Source organism: Phodopus roborovskii, unplaced genomic scaffold, assembly GCF_943737965.1.
Source record: "Phodopus roborovskii unplaced genomic scaffold, PHOROB, whole genome shotgun sequence".
Taxonomy (NCBI): Eukaryota; Metazoa; Chordata; class Mammalia; order Rodentia; family Cricetidae; genus Phodopus; species Phodopus roborovskii.
The window spans coordinates 3,576,617-3,599,841 of record NW_026126482.1 but is presented as its reverse complement, the minus strand read 5'-3'; the positions used below and the strand labels follow the sequence as shown (position 1 = coordinate 3,599,841).

The following is a 23,225-nucleotide window of genomic DNA, read 5'->3' as shown; positions in this document are numbered from 1 at the left end:
GCCTCTCTTTCTGGGCTTTGGGGAGGGTCGTAAGTCCCAGCCTTCCTGGCTCGTGAAGAAGGCTGCACACATTCTTTGTTGGGTCAGTAGTCCGGGATCTAACCCTGCTTCCTAGCTATTCCTTGTTGTCACAGGTAGGACTTCCCCAGCACCAACTGTGACTCTCCAACCAAATGCTTGCAAAGTCCTTTCAGTCGTGGGAGGAGGCAGTCACAGCTTCCAGGACACAAATGGCTTTTGAGGGAACATTTTCTGCCGACCACACAGCCATAACTTCTGGTGGCCCATTACTCTATTCCTGGAACGCAGTGATGTAACAATACTCTAGGACTGACAGGTCCTAGATACATCTGTGTGTCTGCTTCCTATTTGCTCCAAGAAAAGCCTGGCTCTTCAATTTGGCCTCAAAGCCAGAGCTGAGAATCTGCTAAAACCAAACTTAATACCCAGTAGAGAAACAAACTACAGTTCTTTCTTGCTGTGCTCTGTGGGTTTCTTTGAGAAATTGGACCCTCCAACAGACCGCAGGTCTTGCTTAGACCCTAAATGAAGCTTCCAGTGGGAGGGGTCTAATTGTGACCACCCCACCCCAGCCTAGTATGAAGATTCGCTAGACTCTACAGAGAAAAGTGACGACTACTCCTCATTAGGTCTCCACACCTCGGGACCCTTCTTCACAAGATTAGTCATTAAAAGAGAAAAAAGCAGGCAGACAAAAAAGAGTAGACACCCTAGAAGTCACGAAGGCTCAAAGGAGGGTGAGTGTGATGGTTGATGGGCAGCTCTAAAGGAGACAAACAGTACCAGCTATGTGTAGGTCTACCAACCTGCCCTGGAAAGGCAGGTCTGAACAGTGAGAAGAGTTTTCTTTCTGACACTGAGGGTTTGGCTCTATAGAAATGTCTGAAAAGGCCAGTGCATCCAAGGAGTAGTTTCCATGCAGCAGTGTGTGGAATTGGGGCTTCCGGGGAGTGACGAACCATGAAGGGTATAACTTCATCAGCGAGTTGGTACATCCACGGGCTTTTGATTTGACGCTGATATTGGGAGATGATGGACGTTTTCAAAAGTAGGTCACTGGGGTGTGCTTTTTAAGGTTCTGTCTGCACGAGAATGGGCAACTTCTCTCTATCATCCCCTACTCCCATAGTATTTTCTCATACTACAGCCCATTCAACAAAGCCACCAAGACCACCATGGAATGGAGACTATAAAATCATGAGCCAAAAATCCTTCCTCCCTCAGGCTGCGGTCACAGGATAAATACAATGATGGGACCAAAGATTCACCGTGACTTTTTTGGTGAATAATTTTATTGTAGTGAAGAATGTGGCCATGTTTCTCTGAGATGCACAATAAGTGGATATGTATAATATTCTTAGACAAGAGGGCAAGATTACATTTAAATAAATCAACAGACACAGACAAAATGGGCTGAAATCTTAACTTAATGGACTTAAATATGATGTTTGTTTCATTGCTTTGGAGTCATTTCAATTTTGTTTTTTAAAGACAGGGTTTCTCTGTGCAGCCCTGGCTGTCCTGGAACTCACTCTGTAGACCAGGCTGGCCTTGAAGTCAGAAATTCACCTGCCTCTGCCTCCCAAGTACTATGAGTTCGAGTCCAGCCTGGTCTACAGAGCGAATTCCAGGACAGGCTCCAAAGCAACACAGAGAAACCCTGTCCCAAACAAAACAAAACAAAATGTATGTAAAACATGAGGCAGAAGGAATTCAACTCAAGCTTGAACTACAGGTAAACTCAAAAAGAAAATCAAAGGCACGAAGGTAAAATGAAAAATAATGAAACAAAACAAAAAAGCAAAAAAAAAAAAAAATAGAAAATTAAAAACAAATTCAGCTAAGCATGGGTGGCATACCCCTCTGTTTCTTACAGCTGAAAATCTGAAGCAAGAGAATGATGTCAGGTAGAGGTCTGTCCGGGCCACAGAACAAATGCCGGGCCAGCCAGAGCCACTAACACTTCACACCAGAAAAATAACAAAAGGGGAGAAGGAAAGAGGTGAGGGGGTAGTAATTACACTTACATAGACCCTTGTTGACACAGGGTCCCACTATGTAGCTCTGGCTGGCCTGGAACTCACTGTGTGGCTCTGGCTGGCCTCAAACTCAAAAAATCTGGCTGCCTCCTGAGTTCTGGGATTACAGTGGCGTGCTACCACAGTCAGTCCCTTTTAGGAATACAGTTCCACTGTACAACCCAATATATTGCCACACCTGTCCCCGTCTCTCCTGCCCCTCCCTATTATTTTGAGCACTGGTTTTGCAGCCACATGCTAACATCCTCGGCATAAGCACATTCTAAAGTTAAATTCTAGGATGTATACTAATAGATGTGAGCATATGTACAAAAGCGTGTATGCATATGAAATTAGTGCTACGCCCTTTCTTCTGCATTGCCTGCATTTCTTCTGGATTCTTTTTGCTCTTGTTTTACTGGAGTTTGTTTTGGTTTGTTCCAGATGGATTGAAGACAGTGGACACTCAAGGCTCTTATATATTTAAATGCATTTATTGGACTTCCAGAGTTTGGGGGCTTGGTGGCTGGATTCCTCAGTCTCTGGAGTATGCGACCTCTGCCTTCGAATGTTTAATGCTAAGTAAGTTCCACGGCCAATCTATTTCCTTGGCATTCACCCTTCTTTGGGAGTCTCTGTTTCCTTTATAGTTTAATACTCCGAAGTCTTGCCACCCTGTTCCCGGGGGTGGCATTTATTTCTAATTTCTTGCTAGTGACATGGCAAAAGTTTTCCATATAAAATCGCATGTGTTTCTTCCTTTCTGAATAATTGTATCGTTTCATTATTTCCTCTTTTTTGACACTGGGGATGTCTCCCACTAAGTTGCCTCTCTATACCTTTTTCTTTGTATCTTATAATGAAACTTGGTGCTGAGTTAAAATCACCTCTTTCTACAATTGTTGCTTTCAGCTACATAGGATCTTTTATAGGTTCCTTTTTTATCTATAGATACAAGTTTTCCCAACCATTAGCCTGTCTTTTCAGAAGTATCCAGGTTTGGGATAGAGTGGGGTGGGAGTTACTATTGTCACTATTTTAATGATTTATCTTTCACTTCCAAGATTTCCAGTTTGTTCCTTTTTCAGACCATGCAGTTTTGTTTTGTTTTGTTTTGTTTTGTTTTCCCCCATGGAAGCTGCTTCCTTCTTACCTTTGAATAACAGTCAATATTTTAGAATTCTGACACTGATCTCTATACCCATTTTTAACTTTTCCATTCATTGTGTTGTTCAATTATTTTTCTCCTCCCCCCCCCTTTGTTTTTTCAAGACAGGGGTTCTCTGTCTTGGGGCTCCCTCTGTAGACCAGGCTGGCCTCAAACTCACAGAGTCTGCCTGCCTCCTGAGTCCTGGTCTGAAAGGCATGCACCACCACCTCCTGGCTTGTTCAACTCTTTTTATGGGACGGAATTCCTATACATTTAACTTTGGGAGGAGAGGGATACTGGACTTCAACTTGGAGACTTGTGCAGGCAAGAAAACTTTGTAAAGATCCATTCTTGCTTGAGAGTTTTTTCATATCTCCATTCCTGGTTCAGATGAGTATCGTTAGTGCGAACCAGGGCTAATGTTAGCGGATCAGGTGGGCATTTTCCTCTATGTGAACATTTGGATTTAGGCTTTGCACAGATGTTGTATAGAAAAAATGGATTGGGTGCTTTGCTGTCTCCTGTATAAATTTAATGTCCTCAAATGCCACAATCCAGTCCCAAAGTATTTCAGTGTGCTAGACATTCCATTTAAGAGAAAAATGTCCCTCTTTATAACATTCAATCTGAGGATATATCACCATAGTTTTTTGAACTAGAGGAGGGAAAATCAACCCTGGCATGCCTTGGCTCTCCACGAATCTCTTCTCAGTCGTGAAATCTATGTTCATGAATGGCAGTGTCCTGGGCACGCGTCCCCACCTTGCGAGCCCCTTGAAATACCTCCACTCCAGGTCCACTAGGTCCAGGAATTGCTTTCCTAGAAAGATCATATTTTGAAAGAATCACACATTGGCAATGCTTCGCAGACAGAATAAATCTCCAGTGAGCCAAGTTGCCTTCTCCATTCTGGCAGCTGCCACCCAGAGCCCCTGAACTAAATAGCAGCCTTTGTGCACACTATTCCTCATGTTGTCTCTGATACCCTAAGGGGAACTGGTAAAAAACAGACGAAGCCCCCCCTGTGCCCCCCTCCCCCCAGCGATCCTCTTTGAAAGAGAAAAAAACCAATCAGGAAAGGTTCAGGGAACACACAGACACACACACATGCACAAGCACACATGCATGCCACCAGCTGTGAAAGGCACAGGCTTCATCGGCAGCCATGCCGCGTCCTGTTCACAATCACCTCTCAGAGATGGGCATGAGCCTTGGCCCGAGATTGCCTCATTTTATTCTTTTGCTGTTCTCAGGGTTGAACTCTAAACCTTGAACATGCTACCATGAGCAACTGCTCTGCCCCCTCCCCCCGCCCCGTCTCTGTCTCCCCCAACCCATTTAATTTTAGGCTGGGTATAGCTAAATTGCACAGGCTAAATTGCCCATGTTAGCTTCAAACTAAAGATCCTCCTGCCTCAGCCCCTGGAGCTGGTATGTACCATTCGCAGGATGGAAAATTTAAAACCCTTTTCTTTACTTCATGGCCACCACAGGCAGCAACAGCATTAGCTACAAACCCTGGAACAGTAAAGGTTTCCACCGGTTGGTGCTTGACATAGTCTGCTCTAGAGAGATGGACCTAGATTCCCAGCAAGGTTTGCATCTCTCCCCACCCCCAGCCCCAGGTGAACCTCTTTACCGGGCTCGAAGGAGAAGAATCGAATCGATTTATCTTCAAAGTCCAGCCTGTCCGGGGTAACAGAAGCCAGGAGAAGTTTGCGAAACGTGATGCTTTCGGTCCTTCTCCTAAAGGTGGGCTTTTTCGGAGTAGCTATGGGCTCATCCGTCCTGAACCCATAAGGAAATGTGTATATGGGAGGGGGAATCCCCGCCTGAATCAGTTTCTGATGGGTCCTGGATAGCTGCTCCAGTGGGACGAGGGAACCCATCAGCAGGCTGTGGTGCAGGAGGTCTGCCATGGACGCTGGCTTCTGCTCCTCCACGTTAGTCGGGGTCTCTATGGCAGGGAGGGGTTTATCTTTTCTCACAGCGGCAGAGGTGACACTTGACTTGGCATTCAGGTTTTTCCCAAGGAGTTGCCGAGCTTCCTCAAATGATGTGCGGCAGAGTTTTTGGAAATTTGATTTCTTTCTCTCGATATTAAAATTCTCAGCGGATTCACATAATGCTGGGAGCTGGAGCTGGGGGTGGGGGGGGGCGGGGGGGGTGGAGGACAGGGCGTGGAAGTGATAAGATCAAAGAAAACGTAATGACCTCTCCCAACAGGAGTATTCATCTTTGCAAGCTCTCATTGCCTCAGTCAACCACCAGAATACGGCATAGAGGATGTGGCAGAGTGCCAGGTTCATGGTCCAAAAGATGGGTTTAAGATACATCCTTAGCCAGGTGGCGTTGGGGAGGCAGAGGCATAGAATTAGCTCCAGGAGAGCCAAAGCTACACAGTGAGACCATGAACAAAAATAGACACACCCTTTACACCCATTGCTGAAGAAATAAGCTGTTTAGGTCTGGGTTTGGTGGCTTTATGAGACCTGTTTAGCTCTACTGTTCTGCGTGGCTTTGCAGAAAGATGGCTGAAGCCAGCTGTGGACTCGTTTGGAAGAAAGTAAGACAGATCATGTAAGTAACAGAGTTTCACCCTGGTGTCTAAAGAGCTCAGAATATTCCAGAATGCAAGGCCCTCATTGTTAGTATTCAGGCATCTGTGCTGGCCTGTCCTTGGGGTTCTGACAGGACACTCCCTCAGCTGCAGCCACTAAGAGCACCCCCTGTGCACATTCACTAAGTTCCCCTTTAAAAGGGCCCCACCCACCTCCCATCTCTCTGCCTCTGACTCCGTCTCCTCCACTTTTCTCCCTCTCCTGCTGCTCCTGTCCTCAAGGCCAGTCTCCCCCGTCACCTCCCCCCCTTTTTATGATCCCTTTCCCCAATTAAAAAAAATAAAAGTAAAAAATAAAATAAAAAACCCTCCTGTGCTTAAAACCCTGTTCCATGGTATCTTTCTCTCGCTCTGCTTTTGTTAAATCACAACGATCCTCAGAGTAGTTTTCTAAGTAAATAACTGCATTATTGTTTGGAAATCGTTTTGCAGAACAAAACTGTAAGCGATTCCCCACAGTTATCCCCCCCCACACACACACCTAAGTCCTGTGGAGAAGGACTAAAACCTTGCTTTTTAGATTGTCCTAAAAGGCATCCTAAAAGCCAGAGTCCACTACCTCAGGTTATAGCCTAAGTTTACCTCATTTCCGTGGGGAAGCTGCTCAGTCATAAAGGTTCCCCAGAGAAGAGCAAAAGAGAAAACTTAAGTCAATTACCCAGCTGCTGGGCCCAATGGCCCAATGCAGTCCCCTTATAACAGTGAACTAAAATTAGCATGTTTCTTTAGAGCAGGTTTCCATCCGAAAAATGGCTTAACCTAGGTGCTGCCCTGCCCCTGGACAGCTAGGTCATGCAATGGGGGGCTGGAGAGGTGGCTCGATGGTTAAGAGCACTGGCTGCTCTTCCCGAGGACCCAGGTTCAGTTCCCAGCGCCCACAAGGTGGCTCCAGACTGTAACTGCTGTTCCAGAGGATCTGATGTCCTCTTATGGCCTCTGCGGACACCAGGTGCATGCATATAAAGTGCTGCTCTTTTTAAATGAAGGCACCGAAATGAAACTCTGGCACACTCCAGGCAACACCTGGGCCCGGCTCTGGACATGATGGTCTGATCTCACAGGAGTCTTTAGCGTCAGTTGCCTGTGTACAGTATGGAGCTGTCAAGTTCATACCGAGCATTTGTGATCCCTTGGTGTGGTGCTGCCGTGAGTCCCGTCGTGATGTCCCGGGAGAGACATTGTGCGAGGAGCTGAATCTCCAAGGCCCTGAAAAGGCAACAAAGGGGAAGACCAAACTCAAAGGTCAAAGGTCAGATAGACTGTCAGTGTCACAGCGTGACTTCCAAACATCTTCTGAACCTTGTGGACCGGGCACTGTAAAGGTCTGCCATTTTATCCTTAATTTGTCTTATCGGTCTATGTTAGTCAAGTTAATTCTGTTTGAACCAACCATTGTTATCACGACACTCCAAATTCCTTTGTTTGTTTGTTTGTTTGTTTGTTTGTTTCTTCTCTCAAGACAGGGTTTCTCTGTGTAGCCCTGGCTGTCCTGGAACTCCCTCTGTAGATCAGGCTGGCCTTGAGCTCGCAGAGATCTGCCGGCCACTGCCTCCCTAGTGCTGGGGTTAAAAGTGTGTGCCATGACCACCTGGCACACTTCAAATTTATATACAAAATATATGTTAAGCTTTAGTCTTATTCTGAAGAATACCACATAAATCGCTCTGTTTTGTTGCCTAATATTTCGATTTACCTTTATTCCAGAGTACTCCTGAAAAGAAGTCATAATAACACTAACAAAAAACGACCACTTCATGGGTGGAACTAAAACTGCCCCAGGATTCCCAGAGTTCCTCTGTGTTAAGTACATGCCCACATCTGACTCCAGCTGGCCTTCTAAGTGGCTTCCACCACTAATAAACAAGCCTGTTTGAGGGACACAGTGCGAATGGCAGTGTGTCGATGTCTGGCTTGTACAAATAAAGCATGTCTGAGAAGGTCAGAAATGGAGCTTGCCACTAGCTAACCACACAGAAGCCGTCTCCAAGCACAGCATGCTGCATGCAGATTTAGCTTTTACTCATACAGACAAAAAAAAAAAAAAAAGGTTTATGTGCAGTGTGCTACAAGCTGCTTGATGGCAGTACAGACCAGGGGTAAGCACAGCTCTCAGAGCTGGTGGTAAACATACCCCCACCATGTGGGAGGCTAACTATGTGGAGCCAGTTAGCCAAAGCCTGGGCTTTAATCCTAGCTGTGAAGTTTTTAGCAGATTAAAGACTTGTGGTCAGAAAAAGAGAGAGATATACAGTAAAGACTGATTCAGATGAAGAAAAACCTGTACAGAGTTTACAGTGTGTTTAAAAGTGTACATAGACTTGGGAGAGAAAAGGAAAAGGATAGAGAAAGTCCTTAAAAAAGAAATAGAGGAGCTGGGCATGGTGGCGCACGCCTTTAATCCCAGCACTCGGGAGGCAGAGGCGGGCGAATCTCTGTGAGTTCGAGACCAGCCTGGTCTACAGAGTAAGTTTAAAGACAGCCAAAGTTACACAGAGAAACCCTGTCTCAAATAAATAAAAGTAAAAGAAATAGAGGAATTAAAAAAGCCACGTAAAGATGGAAAATACACGGAGAGTCTGGATACTGTTCGTTACTATGCTGTCTTTTAATTGTTTGATTGCTGAGGAAGGAACAGCTGCCAACAGACATTTGATTACGAATGCTGCTGAATTAATCTAACATATATACTTTGAGAATGTATTGACTTCAAAATTTAAGTCTAAGGACATGTTACTTTGGAAAAGAGGTTCTGCTTTTGTTCCCACAGAAGATGAAAAGCTGTGGATTCCTTCCAGACTAATATGGTCTGATCAAGCAAGACCCCCTGAAGCAGTGGCCCAGGTGATCCAACATTCAAAACAGCTGAGATGATGCAGCCCCAGACCATTACCGCCAGGATTTGGCCAGGGTTCTGGGTTTTCTCAGGATCCCCTTGGGATTGACAGCGTCCCCAAACAGCACGAAGCAGTTTGGAGAGAACTACGCCCACATTCTCAAATGTTGTTTATAAATGTTTGTATTCATTTAAATGGGCTTGGTTATAAATGATTACAACTGATCTCTTTCTAAAGAAAAAAAAGAATATGATATAGAAATTAATACTTTGCAATGGTATGGATTTTGACTTATTGATTCAAATTGAAGGTCAATTTTGTTATATGTATATTCCTACTCTTGTTAAGGATTTGTGTTTAAACAGCTCAGTTAAAATGTAATGTATAACTAAGTACAGATTATAGTCACCTATGATATTCAAAACTTAGATTTTCTAGATATACAGAGATATATTTCAAATGGAAAGGTATTCTTCAAAACCTTTCAAAGACCTACAGAGTATGGTATTTAAAATGATTTATTAGGGTTTTTCATGACAATGAGACACAATTGCACCTGGCAGTAGCAATTACATCTGAGAGGAAGACGGACATCGAAGAAACTCATTACGGAGTTTGCCTTCAACATGGTGAGGATAACCATTTGGAGGGGAAACTGCTCTTGCCTGGACTGCTTGACAGCATGCTGTCCAAACTGGACAAGCAGGTTTACTAGGAAAGTGACTGCTAACTTGGTCATCCAAGGTTCCTGCCTCATCAACAATCTGCCAGACACTATGGCCTATAGGCTGACGAGGGATGCCCCAACGTTACAGAGAAACTTTGGGTGACTGTCCAGGAAGTAAGGTATCTCTGTGTAGAGTTTATATATTCTCCTTCTGGGATCTTTGATGGCATTGAGGACAGATAGTTATGGTTATGGTTTTCCTTAGTTATGATAAAAGTCACATATAAAGCTTTAGAATCACAAAAATAGGATAGATGATAAGATATTTTCTTTAAGTTTTGCCAAATGTTAATGGACTAAATATTGTGAACTATAGCTCTTGCTTCATAGCTGTTTTGTTACATATAATTTCACCATGCTAAAGTTAAAACCTTCCTTTTCATTTAGACAGAAAAGAGATGATCGATGATGTCCTTCTGGGTGCTGTGAATGTATGTTTCCTTTATTGGTGGATGAGTAAAGCTGCTTTGGCCAATGGACAGGCAGGAAGTAGCCAGACAGGAAGTACACGTGGGGTGACCTGACTAGGAGGATTCTGGGAAGAGGATGCAGAGATTAAGTCACCAGAGAGACGCCATGTAGTTGCTGAAGGAGTAATATGCCAGAGCATTACAGGTAAACCACAGCCTCGTGGCAATACATAGCTTAATAGAAATGGGTTAATAATTAAGAGAGGGCTAGCCAGTAAGAAGCCTGAGCCATTGGCCGAGCCGTTTATAATTAATATAAGCCTCTGTGTGCTTATGTTGGACTAAAGGGCTGAGGGACCAGGCAGGACAGAAACTTCCATATGGTGGTGTCTGGGCCATAGAGGCTTTGGGCTTTTCTCCACATTTCCAGAAGCCTGTGCCTCTGTGTAGGAGTTTGGCTTTTTTTCTGGAGAGTTCAGGTGGAACCAGAAGCCCGCACCAACCATTAGACATGTAAGGAAGATAGCCTCAGGCCTGAGTCCAAGTTGACTACAGCTATGTGAGCCCAGAGAGGAAACACCCCACCCCAACCTCCCCACCCCACCCCACCCCCACACACTGAGCCTACATTTTGGCAGATTAGTACAAAGCAATAAATACAAACAGACTCTACACATGGGGTTGGTATCCACTAGAGGCCTGAGAGGAGAAGCCTGTGATACTGGCTGTCCTGGGGGAGTTGGGGAGCTTGCAGGCTCTGAGACAGACTCTAAGTCATGCTGTGGGAACACTCTGACTGAGGGAGAAACGTGACGAGAAGCCGGAGAGTAAAACCCTGATGCAGTTGCACAGTATGAGTCTGTGAGCATTTTCTGTAGGAGAAGAGGTATGTGCAGTAGGGGACTGGCAAGTGCTAAATGTAGACCAGTCTGGAAACACCGGCCATGGCTCAGGCTTAGGCCCGGGCACCATCCACGACAGCTCAGTGTGCCTGTGGAAGCTCCCGGAAGCCTGAAACATGAGGCGGTGCGTGACGAAGACCCGAGGCAGTAGGAATAGGAGAGGATAGAAAGAGAAAAGTAAAATCCCATGCAGCAGGGTTTGCATGGATCTGGGGGCACGGCTCTGTGATAAAGTGTGTGTCTGGCATGCAGGGGGCCTTAGGTTCAATTTCTGTGTTATTAATTTAGAATGGTATGGATAGTTGGGCATGGTAGCACATCTGAAACCTCAGCATTTGGAAAGCACAGACAGAAAGCTACAGGCTAGCCTGGGGTACACTGTGAACCCATCTCAAGGAAAGTAGGAGGCTGGAGAGAGAAAAGTCGGGGGAAGAGAGAGGGTATGCATGGAAACTGCTTAATATGGGGTCCCAAGCCTCACGGCTGGTCTCCAGGGACTGTACCTGCTTAGGGACTTCTTGGTTGGATGGATGATGTCCTCAAGGCTTGACAGGCCTATTGTGGCAGGAAGAGGTCATCCTTGGCAGCGTAGGTTGGAACCCAGTTTAACTTTTCACTTATCTTCATCATTCAATTTTGATGCGCGAGCTCTGGTTCTGAAAAACACAAGAGGAAGCTCTCCCATCTTCCTCTCTTCCCTTTGCAGTTTCTTTTGTCACTAGGCTGGACACCACGATGGACATGTGGAGCTGGAGGAAAGAGGACTCCAGACAATGGAGCATGGACCAGCATCGGGGCTAAGTATCTGTGGGAGCCTGGGACGGAAGGACGGAGTTGTAGAAGAAGGAGGGCAGCGTACTTCTGCCTCACAGGAGACAGAAGTGTGTCCCCACCCCTGTGGGTAGGTATGAGCCACACATTGTCACCTGTCACCATATAGCCTTGAGCTCCTGCCTCTTCATTACCCATTGATTAGTCCTCTTCATGACAAGCACAGCGAGGCTCATTTCCCACTGTCACTGGACTGTTAGAATGCCCTGTGACAGTGGCTGTCACTGCACTTACCACTTAAAGAGCCATCTCTGTCACTCATTAGTGAGGTCCCAGGGTGAAGGCCCAGTGTCATTCACCTGGTAGACCCCAGGCCCAACTCTGAGTCTGGAGGATGCCAATGCTTTAGTGAAGGGTAAGTAACTGAGTCACTGTTCATTGTGACATTTGGAAACCCTTAAGGTCACAGAAGGAGCTGATTGACAGTAAGGGAGAGGGTGGGGTGGTAGAGAGTGGGAAAGTGCTTTTTCTAGAAGAGCATCAAACCGCTGGAGTGCCACTGATTGGTTAAGGTTTCCCCGCTGTGGGCTATTCCCAGGCTCTTTCTGCAAGGTGTAAAGGAGCTCAGTAGGCAGCCTGAGCAATTGAGACAAACCGCTGTAACTGGCTATGATTGGAGTGTGTCCCACATCCCTGTGTGAGATGCTGGTATCATCCCCTCCCTAAGCTGAGTTAACGAAAAAGGTCTCTCTGAGGAGAACCACAGCCCTGCATGGTGCCTGCCGTTGCGCGAGTCACCACTCGCACACAGGACATGCTGTGGCCTCGCTTCAGTTTTTACCCTAACAATTGAGCCTGAAGACCTTCCGGATCATTCTCTAAGGGTCAGCTATACTCATCCTCTGTATGAAAGGTGTGTGGGTTTTCCTGTCTGCCACAGGCATCTTTTCCCAGCTGTCGGTGAAGGGAGCCAGGTCCAGTGCTCTACACTTGGAAGCATGACTTACCATGGCCACGGGGATCTATCCTGGCATGCAGGGTGGTCATGTCAGATGTCTTAGGGTCTTCCCGCTGCTGTGCTAAAACGCCATGGTAGGAAGCAGCTTGTTGGGGGAAGGCCTTATTTCAGATCACAGATTGTAGTGCTTTGCTGAGGGAAGGCAGGGCATCAACTCAAGGCAGGCGCTGATGCAGAGGCTACGCGGAAGAGTTTCATGGTGGTATGTCCCCATGGCTTGCTCAGCCTGCTTTTTCATACCAGCCAGGAGCACTTGCCCAGGGCTGGCACCGTGCACAGTGAGCTGGGCCCGCCCATATCAAGATACGGGCCTATCGTATGGAGTCATTTTAGCAGGTGCATTCTCTTCTTCCAGGGTATGCTTAGGTTTGTGTCAATTGGCCAAAACCAACCAGCATAGAGGTCTAACAATTATTTCACAGCCTGCCCATAGTTACTTATCTGACTGTGGAATGTTTTGTGTGTTCTGGTATACAACATACTGGAAAACCCCTCTGCGTCTGTGTTTGCGCAGGAAGATACGAGTGCTCAGATTTCCGCTCCTGATGCCACATCTTCTGTCCGCAGCCACGCCTCCTTCCCCATGACGAACTCTCCTCTGGAAACATGAGCCCAAATAAACCCTTCAAAAATAAACTAAAACCCAAAATTCAAAGGAAGCTCAAATCGGACATGTTGTTCATTGTGTAAGTTGACAATGCAAACAAAGTTTTGTGAGATTTTGGGGTCCTTTGTTACTGTTGCTGTCAGATTGTGTTATTTATAGCAAAAGCAAGCCCATTTGCCAAACTTGCATTACCTAATTTATATTTATTTATTTATTTATTTATTTATTTATTTATTTATTTATTTTGGAGACAGGATTTCTCTATAGCTTTGGAGTCTGTCCTGGAACTCATTCTGTAGACCAGGCTGGCCTCAAACTCACAGAGATTTGCCTATCTCTGCCTCCCAAGTGCTGGGATAAAGGCATGCGCCACCACCACAGCCAACTGTAGGCAGACCTAGACAGGGTCTGCGATGCTTGGTAGGAGGGACATTTTAGAAGCAGGCTGTTTCCTGAAGCCGACAACCTTCTGTGCAGGCTTTGCTCCTCTCTCTGGTTCATCCAGCCTTTGCACAGCTCTGGCTAGGGGAGGTGGATTACAGGTTCAGGGACCTGATCCTTCCCCAGGGTGTGAGGCAGAGACCGCCTTAGTGTTTGAAGATTGTTCCTCGTCAGGCTCTCATCATGCCTGCAGACCCTTGGCCATGCCGATTTCATCCCAGGGCACCAGCTTCCTGCACCTGAGCCACATTCTCTTCTGGAGTCTTTCAAAGAGCTGAGATGAGGTCATGGGCAGTACAAAGTCTGCAATCCAGAAAGCTCCCCCTTTCTCAGGGTAACCCTGCCCTTTGTTTTCACTACAGGGATCATTTTACCACGCACACACGCTCACACACGCACGTATGCACGCACACACACGCACAATCACCAATAACCCTCCCCTGTGTTTTTCTGAAGAAACCTACTCCAGTGGTCTCTTCCAATATGAGGAATTGGAAGTGTGTTCTAGTTTCTTATCAGAATGATTTCATTACATCTCTGGATGATGCCAAATCCCGAGTTTTCACTCCACCTTCCTCCAAAAGGGATGGAGGCTGTTGATGAGATCTAACAGACCAGACAAAACTTGCCCCAGAGGGGAAGAGGCCATGATTGAGGTTGAGGAGGGTGGGGCCTTGCTCAAGGGGAAGGAAAGGGAATAAGAGCATGGCAGGTAGACCAGGGAGTGGGGTTATTAATGGAACTATTAATGAGATGGCGTTGAAGGACTCAACACATGTGGGCATATGCTGGAAGTACAGTGGGAAAAGGTCAACGGCTGGGCTGTCCGTAAGCAGGACACGGTTCTGCAGACCGCCCAGGACTGGAACAACATTGAAGGACAGACCCTACCACAGGATGGCGGGAGTGGCAGCCAGATTATTGCCTAGACTGGCCACGTGGATAATTGTGTCTTACAAGTATTCTGGCGTTCTGTCCCCTCCAGAGCCTCCTCGCAATTGGCTCTCTCTCTCTCTCTCTCTCTCTCTCTCTCTCTCTCTCTCTCTCTCTCTGATGCCCTGCAACTCTGTCCCTGCAGTGGCTAGTGGCATTACTTGGAAGAACATGGCAGACAATACACTGGGGGCAGCGGTGGAGATGTTTTTGCCTTGACAACCACTAGACACCCCACCTGGAAAGACAAACAAATGCTAAGAATCTTGCCAAACATTTAGCTTCATTCTTCCCTTGAGATCTCTGTCGCAAAGGCAGGTTGCTGTGGGATTTTGGTGAAATGAACATTCCATGTTCATCCATAGAACTTGAGCCCAGATGTCTATGCCCACTTCACTCCGGGGACTCAAACTGCAGGTGGCTCGGGGGAGTCCTCCTGTGACTCCACGGAGCCCGTGAAGATCAAGGTGGCATCATACGGACGCACTGCGTTCACTATCGCTCACTGTCGCCAAACATGGATGGGCATTGCATCACGGTCGCTGATACAAGGGCTTCATGCCTGGCACAGGCAAGTCTGGCCAATGCTCCTCACTCTCTGACATCAGAAAGCTCAGTGGTATTCTGTGTGACTCAAGAAAGTGCCAACAGGGTGGGGCAGGCAGTGGGGTGTGGTGGCAGGTGTTAGGTTATAGTGAGTTTTCACTGTGTCCGCACCTGCGGCGCTGACCACGCCCACTGCGGGTGGGGACAGGTGCGGATGGGCGGGGGTTGGGGGGGGACTAGGTCTGGGGCAGGGACCCTGGAGCGCTCTCTCCCTTGCTGGACAGACAGATAGCATCCGGAGGCATCCTTGGGACGGGAACCTGCTGGCGTTCATCTGTCTCTGCTGTAAATTATTTCTCCCTGGATAAACATCTACTCAGCCTATCTGTCTTTCCCGATCCTTATTATTCCACGATACTAGGTAGGGGTCATGGCGTGTGGCCTCGGTGCTTAAAGAATGCTCATTCACCGCTCTGTCCCCCTCTGGCAGCCACTACCTCACTCCCATGGACATTCCTCTCCTTGTGGCACTTCCTCAACGTGAAAGGAAGGTGACTGCTTGGGTACTTCCGGAAAGCAGGGTCAGTTAGATGTAAAGAAGCATCTCCCACACCGCCTGAACAAATGAGCGTGGGAGGAAGTAGTTACCACACCTTGTGGTTGGTGTCTCTCACTGCCAAGCCTGTGCAGCACTGAGTGGGTCCTGCCTCCCCCAGCTTCTACCCTATAGACTCTAACTCAGGAGCAGCTAAAATATGTTAGCTATATCTTGGATCACTAACAACTGTTCCAAAACTTTGACTGAGCCCACTGTATTCTAGGACATTTACCTGTCCTTGTTAGACAAGCCAACCTCATATAAACAAGGATATGGGACGGAGGGAAGGTGTGGGCTGTCACAAAGTATAGAGGCTACAGTAAGATGTAGGAAGTGGGTGCCATCACAAAACTCTAGGGAGCAAAGGTTCTTAGGGGTCTATGTCTGACCTCCTCTCAGCAATGGGAAGAGGGGTGTCTTGCAGAATATTCAGGGTCAGTATGAGGAAGTAGTGTCCCATTTCCTGTGCATACACCTTGTGTTGTCTAAATCAAATGTCCACACTTGGGGCAAAAACAGAGCCACATTGTCACAAACTTTATTGGGGAAACTTACACCGTCAAAGGAAAATTACTGTTGGGTAGAAAACATATTCCGCAGGACACCTGGAAGAGCGTTTTGCATGGGTAATGGAAACAGATCTCCCAACATTGCCTTCCACACAGAGAAGGGCAGTTGGGACACCCTGGCCAGCTTGATGCCTACAGATAGGACTTGGGCGGGACTCGGGCTCCCTGTGAAGCACCGCTGGGGGAGATCCCCATCATCTCCGCTCTTCCTGCAACGCCACACCTCTCAGGGGCGCTCTGCCCTTGTCCTGGGCTGCAGGACTCAGCCCTTTGCACTTGAGAGCGGGCAGATTGGCAGCGGGAGTGATACCTCTGGACAGCCTTTACCTGAGCCAGCTGTTGCACCTCCTGCTGAGTTTCTGCAGACCCCAGGAGGGGGGGAGGCACAGGTGCCTGGGGACAGGGGGTGACTGTCCCATGCCTGTGCCCCAGTGGTTTCCTGAGGATCACCCCAGGGTCTCTCACACTCTTTGGAGCTTCAATGTTCCCATAAAACTCACATCTCTTTTTGACGAGGCTTGTGCCCTTCACAGATGGTGAGGGGGAGCTGGCCTTGGCCAGGGACCTTTCCTGCCCTTTGTGTTTTCTTCCAGGGGACATCCACTGCAAGAAGCACTTCGCCGGGCTGCTGAATTGGTCCTGCGGAGGCTGCCCCTTACGTGACAGTGCCGGCGAAGATGTGTGTCCACGTGTTTCCTCTGGTGCCCTGGCCTGAACAGAGTGCCTCTTCCCTCTGGTTTGGGACGTCCCTAAGCCTGCATCCCCTCCACCAAATTTTCCTGCCTCAGCTGCCAGGGGAGACACTCTCCTGGCAGCCGGGGGACACTCCTTGTTCTGACACTTGCCTGACACATGTACAGGGAGCCAGGGACCCTGCCTTGGCTCCATGCTGACTCCCGCAGTGGGCAAGTGCACCCGCAGCACCTGAGAAGACACCATGTCCCCACCGGAGGGGCCCTGGCGTTTGGAAGTCATTTCTCCTGAGGCTGGGGCCACATCAGGCTGGCCTGCTGCCTGCCTGGGTAGCCTGCTCTCTGAGCGCAATACGGCTCCTCTGGACACCTGACTTTTATAGACAGATGTTCCAGGGTTGTGGGGAACTGACATTCTCTGCAGGGGTTGACATGTGTCTTGGGTGGCTGTCAAGGTCTCAGTGGACTGTGGGTGAAGACCACGGAGCTGCTCTCTCTTGAGTAGCTCCGTGGACCCCTCAGCCATGGAACCATCTTTCCTGCTTATCCTTTCCCCCTGAGGCCCCTGGGTGCTGGTTCTGGAAGCCAGTCTCTCATCTGTTGGCCCATCTGGCCTCATGGGCAGCTCTGAGCTATGTCTATTGTCTGATCCAGACTGCTGCCGGCTGCCTTTGTCCACCACACCGGGTGTCCAGGGCTGGGTAGGCTCTCTGCCACTTTGAGCTGTGCTAAGGTCTTTGTCTACAAACAGCTTGTTCTTGGAGGCCGGCCTCATCTGTCTCACAGGCCTGGAAACAGGGAGGGGCGTTTCTTGGATGGGCATGAAATTCAGTGTCCCCATCCTGTTTCTACTAGTGTTGCTTTGCAGGAACCTGGAGGGCTGGGCAGAATCCACGGCAGAAACGGCGGCGTCCGGGGGAAGGCAGAACTGAGAGAGAGAATGTGATGGCTCCACTTTTGTCTTGTAGGACTCTAAGGATTCCTCAACTCTTTGGGGAACATCAAGTGTCATCTTCCCGGCAAAGGTTTTAATGTGTTCTTCCAACATCTTTTCTTTGCTAGGTCTGAGTGATAAACTCTGTTTCAATGTGTCCTTCTCACCTGCCAAAGGGGCCAGCCGTCTCACCTGGCCGTGCGGTGTCTGGGGTGGGGGCTGGAGCATGTTGATACAATGTTGCACTCTGTCTTCAGTGGCAGGGATGTTGCTGTCGCTCATTTCTTTTGTTCTGCTCAGATGTCCTCGTAGGAGGGTTTCACTGTTTTTCCGGCACTGCTTTACCAATGAAGGCTTTGCAAACTTTCCGGACAGATTCCCGGGCTGAAGTTCCGGGTCTGTCTCAGACTCAGAATGTTCCCTGCCTGTTGTAGCCCCATGGAAGTCTCTCTGGAGATGGTCTTTTTGGTCTACCTCTGGATCATGTCTCTGAACTTCCATGTCTTTCTCCTTTTGAGGGTGAGTTTCCGAGATCTTTTTGGGGAAACTTTCAGATTGGCTGACTCCTGATGGGTGTCTGCTGGCATTGTGCTTATTTGGAGAGATCCCCGAGGGCCCACGGCTTCTCTGTGGCTCAAGGAGCTCAGGAGGCTCTGGCTGAGGACTCATGAGTGACAGGGACTGCCGGACCCTGTGCGGCAGCCCCCATAGATGCTGGATGAGTCTCTTTCGGAGGTGGTGCTCCAATGTCCTCCGGACTTCTTCATCCAGGGGGTAGTCTCCAGGCAGGATGGACTTGGGATCACTGAACTTGAATGACTTTCTGATCATGGATAACTTAGGAGGTGGGGGGCAAAAACTTTGTTGGGATCTTTGGGTCACCGTGGGTAAACCCAACAAACTTTCCAGTGATTTTTGTAATACGTTGTATTCCAGCTGGCGAATTTCAGATGGTCTGAGAGGCTGTGCCTCATCCGGGGGTCCATGAAAGTGCACCCCACAGTCCCTAAACTGGGGTAGAGGAGAAGGTGGTGGGCTTTGGATTTGGGGTTGAGGGGCCTCAGACGTGGTGAGAGAGTCGGGCTTTGTCTGAGATTCGGGCAATGTTTGTAGCCAGACCTGTTGGTCTCTCTCAGGCAAGGGCAGCTGTATGGGCTGAGTGCTGGCAGGAGATTCATTGCCTGTGGAAGCCTTAGCCATTCTGTTGAAATCAGCACGTACTGAGCTACTGTTAACTGAGGTCTCAGCCTCGCGTTTCAGGGACTCGCTGTGTAGAGAAGGGAGGCCCCAGAAGAGCTGGGTATCCTTGATGTCTGACTGGTCCTCAGAGGTCTTGGGGTAAGAGAGCTGCTGGAGTAGGAGAGGGTCCCCTGCATTGTCTTTTTCATTACCCAAAGGGAGGGAGACTTCCAAGTTCTTTGGGCCGGCAATTGACGCTGAGATTTTTCCTGAATTGTTTGGTGGCATTGAAAAGGATTCTGTTTCCTCTTTCCTATGTTCAGATGCGGTGAAATCCGTCTCCGTTTGCTCTTGCCTTTTGAAGAGTGCCAGGACATCCGGGGTGGGAGACAAATTGTTTCCGGGCTCTACAGTGTGGGTCTTTGTAAGTCTCTGATCTGAGGCTTGGGCGGCATGGGGGTCTACAGGCTGTTGGTTACGAGTGTGTGGAAACTTAGTCAGGGTCTGGTCTTTGGCACTGGACCAGGACTGGAAGGATGCTGACACAGCCAGCCCTTTAGAGATGGTGCCTTTGGCTGTTGGGACATTGGCGGACAGCTCCCTGGGGCTCTCCACAAGAGACAGGGGCGCTTCTGGTTGGAGAACTAACTGTGCTTCCTGAGGGGCATGTGGGAGTAGATGTGGAATGGGGATTAACGGTTTGTGTGGGGCGTGGCTCAGTAACACTGCAGGGTCTGCGGGAGCATTAGCTTGTGCTGCCAGAGAGATGCTGAGCGGTGTAGGAGAAGGTAAGTCATCCAGAGTGCTTTGGTTAGAGGACAGGGTGGAGAGGGGTGATGGGGAAGGTTGGAGCAGTACTTCTGGAACTGGAGGTCCTGGTTGGTCACCTGGGAAATGAGACAGAGTGGATGAGGGCTCTGTCACAGAAGCTGTGGAAGTCAAATGGGACATGAAGGCAGAGCTATCTTCCAGGGAAGCCTGAGAGAGTGAGCCACTGTCCTGATCGCTTGCTTTGTTACATACATTGCAGAGGGAGTCTGGATATGGTTTGCCCAGGGGACTGTAAGGAGACAAAAGTTCAGAGCGTTAGCCAAGTCCAGCGACTGAAAAGGAAAGCCCGCTGGCCTGGGTGATGACCCAGGAAGTGAATTGAGGGGAAAAGCACCTTTGCAGGGTTCTCTGCAGCCTCCTGCCCTCCTCGGTGTCTCTCCGACCAGTTCTCCCACCTGAAAAAGCAGGACCACGCCTTACACAGACGGAAAGTAGAAACCGGAGGGTCACAGAGCAGTACCTTTAAGATTAAACATTCGAGAGCATGGGGAGAAGTCTGGGTGGCCAAAAACACTTGACATTCATCTAGAAGACCTTGGGTCATTTCTCAGCATCCGCATGGTGGCTCACAACAACCTGAACGGCCAATTACCAAGCAAGGATTCGCTTTTCTGACCTCTGAAGGTACAAGACATGCATGTGGAACACAGTATACATCCATGCACGTATGATAAATAAATATATAAAACTTTTTAAATAAAAGCACCTAAGAGAACCCTAACCCTAACACACGGTCTTTGAGGCCGCTCGGAATGTCCACTCCTGGGAAGCTGTATTTGCAAACCCCTCCACACGTGATGCCCCCAGTGACACTCAAAACCGCTGCAGGATACACTGGTCAGTGATGTCCTCGCAGGTCTGAGCTCCTAGCAAAGAAGCACTGAACACAATGGCAGGGGACATAACCTGTGCTCCAAGGCAGCCATTACTCCCTCCTCCACATCTCACAGGAGCCCCGAGGGCCTGTGCCCGCTACCCAGGACCAGCACTGCTTCATAAGCAGGGGGGGAATGGAGTGGGCACTCAGGGAAGTAGCTCGGGTCTGGCTGTCTTCATGACGGCTCTTTCCTGGCTAAGGGACCATGTATATAGCAAGTGACATCCTCACATCACAGGCCTGTAAGTGTGTGGAGAGGACATATGGGGAGCCCGGGACCATGAGGTCAAAGGCAGACACGTACCTTTAAGTGATTCCCTGGCTTCCTTGGCTTTCTCCTGTAGCTGTGAACAACAAGGGGAAATGAGCACATGGGTCTTACTTACTGGTTTTGCTGCTCTTCCTAAGATGTTGAGAATCCCATCACCCACGCACACCCTGAGGTCCACGGAAGACGGAGATGTGCCCACTTTAATATTAGCGGTGGCAGTGACTCCCTACTTTCACCCCTCCTCTGGAAAACTAAAGGACAATGTGGTGTTCCACGAGGACAGCGTCCCCCCCCCCGCCCCGTGCTCCTTCTGAGACTCATAAGTCAAACATGGGTTCCGTCTCTCTTCAGAGACATCACCAACATTCAGCACTGTGATCCCGACCAGCTCAGCATGGAAGAAGGTAGGTGAAGGGACACACGATGTGGGGCAGGTCATGGATCACGTGGTCCGGGGGTGGCTGGTCTCATTCTGAGAACTCAAGAGTGTAGCCAAGCCACCAGGACCAGTTTCCTGCTTAGTCCTGGAAACCTCAGCCACACACAGACAGGTGTACTGTGGGTGCCAGACACAAACCTTTGTCCTGCCTGCATCCCTCCCACGCCCTACTAGAACATGGCCTCTTGTCCCTGCACCTTCCCTCTCTTCTGCCCCTCCCCTTCCCTCCTGCCCTCCCCTCCTCTCCCCTCCCCTCTCCGCTTTTGCCCCCTCTCATCCCCCCTCCCAGGGTTCCATCTTAGACATCCCCCTGACAGTCAAGCTCATCCCAGAGCCAGGGAACACAGAGAAGGGCCCCTCACCAATGGAGACTCTCTCTTGGGAACTCGCCATTCTTCCTTACCTTTTGGGTGCATTCCTTTTTCCACAGTGAGGGTAAAACCACTTTCAGTAGCAGGTAGCAGGTGCTCAGAAGCAGCAGCCCCAGCCCACTCAGTAGGGAGTAGTTGAGGTCTACATGACAGGGAGCTGGGCCAAAGGCCAGCCATGTCTCAGCGAGGCTATTGAGAGATGAGAGAATGTTCTCCATAGTGTAAACAGCATGGCTGACTGAGGTGACTGATTCTGAGGGTTGGTCGGCTGGACTAGAGTCCCAGGCCTGCATCACAGAGCAGGGGAGAGTCACAAGGGTTTCTGAGGGTGGGGATGAGGGTGTGTCTTCAGCCTTGCCCCCACCCCCAGGGAGCTCTTCAGAGTTCTGCCCAACCCTGCTGCCCCCTCCTCCATCTGCCCTTTCCTCACACCTGTATTCCTCAGGGGAGCTCTCTGTCTGCTCCATCAGCAACCCAGGGGCTCACCCGTTCCCCTTGCTGCTTGAGATCTTGATTGGGGTCGCAGCAGCTCCAGCTTTTGCTCAGACATTAAGTGTCTCAGGGCAGCGATGTCTTCAAACAGATGTTATGTGTGAACAGCTGTCTCTCCTGTTAACACAGGCCCATGACCTGAAGTTCTTTTCAAACTCCAGTTAGTAAAGTTTGCGTGTGAATCATCCTGCGATGTCTTTAGAAGTGCAGAATCTAATCAGAAAATTGATCAACTCTTCACAAATTATCCTCAATTCGCCAAAAAGATTTGCGCACGTCTCTGTGTGTGGCACAACAGATAACACATATTAAGCCTTACGAACCAGGAAAAAAAAATGTAAACTTATTCCCAAGAATACGAGACAGTTATAAACATTTTATATTTAGGTTTGTGATTTCAATTTGGCTTCCCATGGACAGGCTCCCAAGAAGTCAGACCCAAGATACCCCAGGCACCCAGGGAGACAGAAAAGGGTAAGCATGGCCAGGATACAATCCGGTGAAAGAGGTTCAGGTGCAGAAGGTACTGGGCTACCTGAGTTAGGGCATGTGTGTCTCAGTTAGGTTTTTATTGCTGTGAGGAGACACAATGACCACGGCAACCCTTTTTTTTTCTTTTTTCTTTTCCTTTTTTAAAAAGATTATTTATTTATTATGTATACAGTGTTCTGCTGGCATGCATGCCTACATATCCAGAAGAAGGCACCAGATCTCATTACTGATGGTTGTGAACACAGACAGTCCCCCCTCCCCAGTACCTCTGATAAAGAAAACACTTAATGGTGTGGCTCACTTTGCAGTTCAGAGGCTCCGCCCACCATCCTCATGACCGGAGCATGGCCGTGTTAGGGCAGACGTGGTGCTGAGGCTGCATCTTCCAGGCAGCAGGAAGTTGACTGACCGCCACACTGAGGGAAGCTTGAGAAAAGAGACCTCAGAGCCCGCCCTCTCAGTGACACACTTCCTCTAAGGAG

At 48.7% G+C, this 23,225-nt stretch overlaps 2 protein-coding genes across 2 annotated transcripts; both read right to left on the bottom strand.

Annotated features, from left to right (window-relative positions):
- Positions 1-3,664: 3,664 nt before the first annotated feature.
- On the bottom strand, positions 3,665-6,988 carry CUNH9orf153 (chromosome unknown C9orf153 homolog). Its single transcript, XM_051194539.1, has 3 exons — positions 6,923-6,988; positions 4,829-5,330; positions 3,665-4,009 (listed from the first exon to the last, which is right to left on the bottom strand). Exons 1-3 carry the CDS (start codon positions 6,986-6,988, stop codon positions 3,768-3,770), a joined length of 810 nt encoding a protein of 269 aa, XP_051050496.1. The 3' UTR covers positions 3,665-3,767.
- A 9,309-nt stretch (positions 6,989-16,297) lies between these two features.
- On the bottom strand, positions 16,298-22,017 carry LOC127229408 (spermatogenesis-associated protein 31D3). Its single transcript, XM_051194538.1, has 5 exons — positions 21,792-22,017; positions 20,983-21,022; positions 20,136-20,196; positions 19,994-20,030; positions 16,298-19,627 (listed from the first exon to the last, which is right to left on the bottom strand). Exons 1-5 carry the CDS (start codon positions 21,975-21,977, stop codon positions 16,298-16,300), a joined length of 3,654 nt encoding a protein of 1,217 aa, XP_051050495.1. The 5' UTR covers positions 21,978-22,017.
- Positions 22,018-23,225: the final 1,208 nt, after the last annotated feature.

Excerpts from the sequence above, each read along its gene's own strand:
- CUNH9orf153 (XM_051194539.1), bottom strand. The coding sequence starts at position 6,988 with ATGTCTCTCCCGGGACATCACGACGGGACTCACGGCAGCACCACACCA. Across the intron at positions 5,331-6,922 it reads CAAGGGATCACAAATGCTCG|CTCCAGCTCCCAGCATTATG; the intron begins GTATGAACTTGA and ends CCCCACCCCCAG. Across the intron at positions 4,010-4,828 it reads ATTCTTCTCCTTCGAGCCCG|GAAAGCAATTCCTGGACCTA; the intron begins GTAAAGAGGTTC and ends TGATCTTTCTAG.
- LOC127229408 (XM_051194538.1), bottom strand. The coding sequence starts at position 21,977 with ATGGAGAACATTCTCTCATCTCTCAATAGCCTCGCTGAGACATGGCTG. Across the intron at positions 21,023-21,791 it reads AAAAGGAATGCACCCAAAAG|CTACAGGAGAAAGCCAAGGA; the intron begins GTAAGGAAGAAT and ends TGTTGTTCACAG. Across the intron at positions 20,031-20,135 it reads CTGCAGAGAACCCTGCAAAG|TCCCCTGGGCAAACCATATC; the intron begins GTGCTTTTCCCC and ends GTCTCCTTACAG.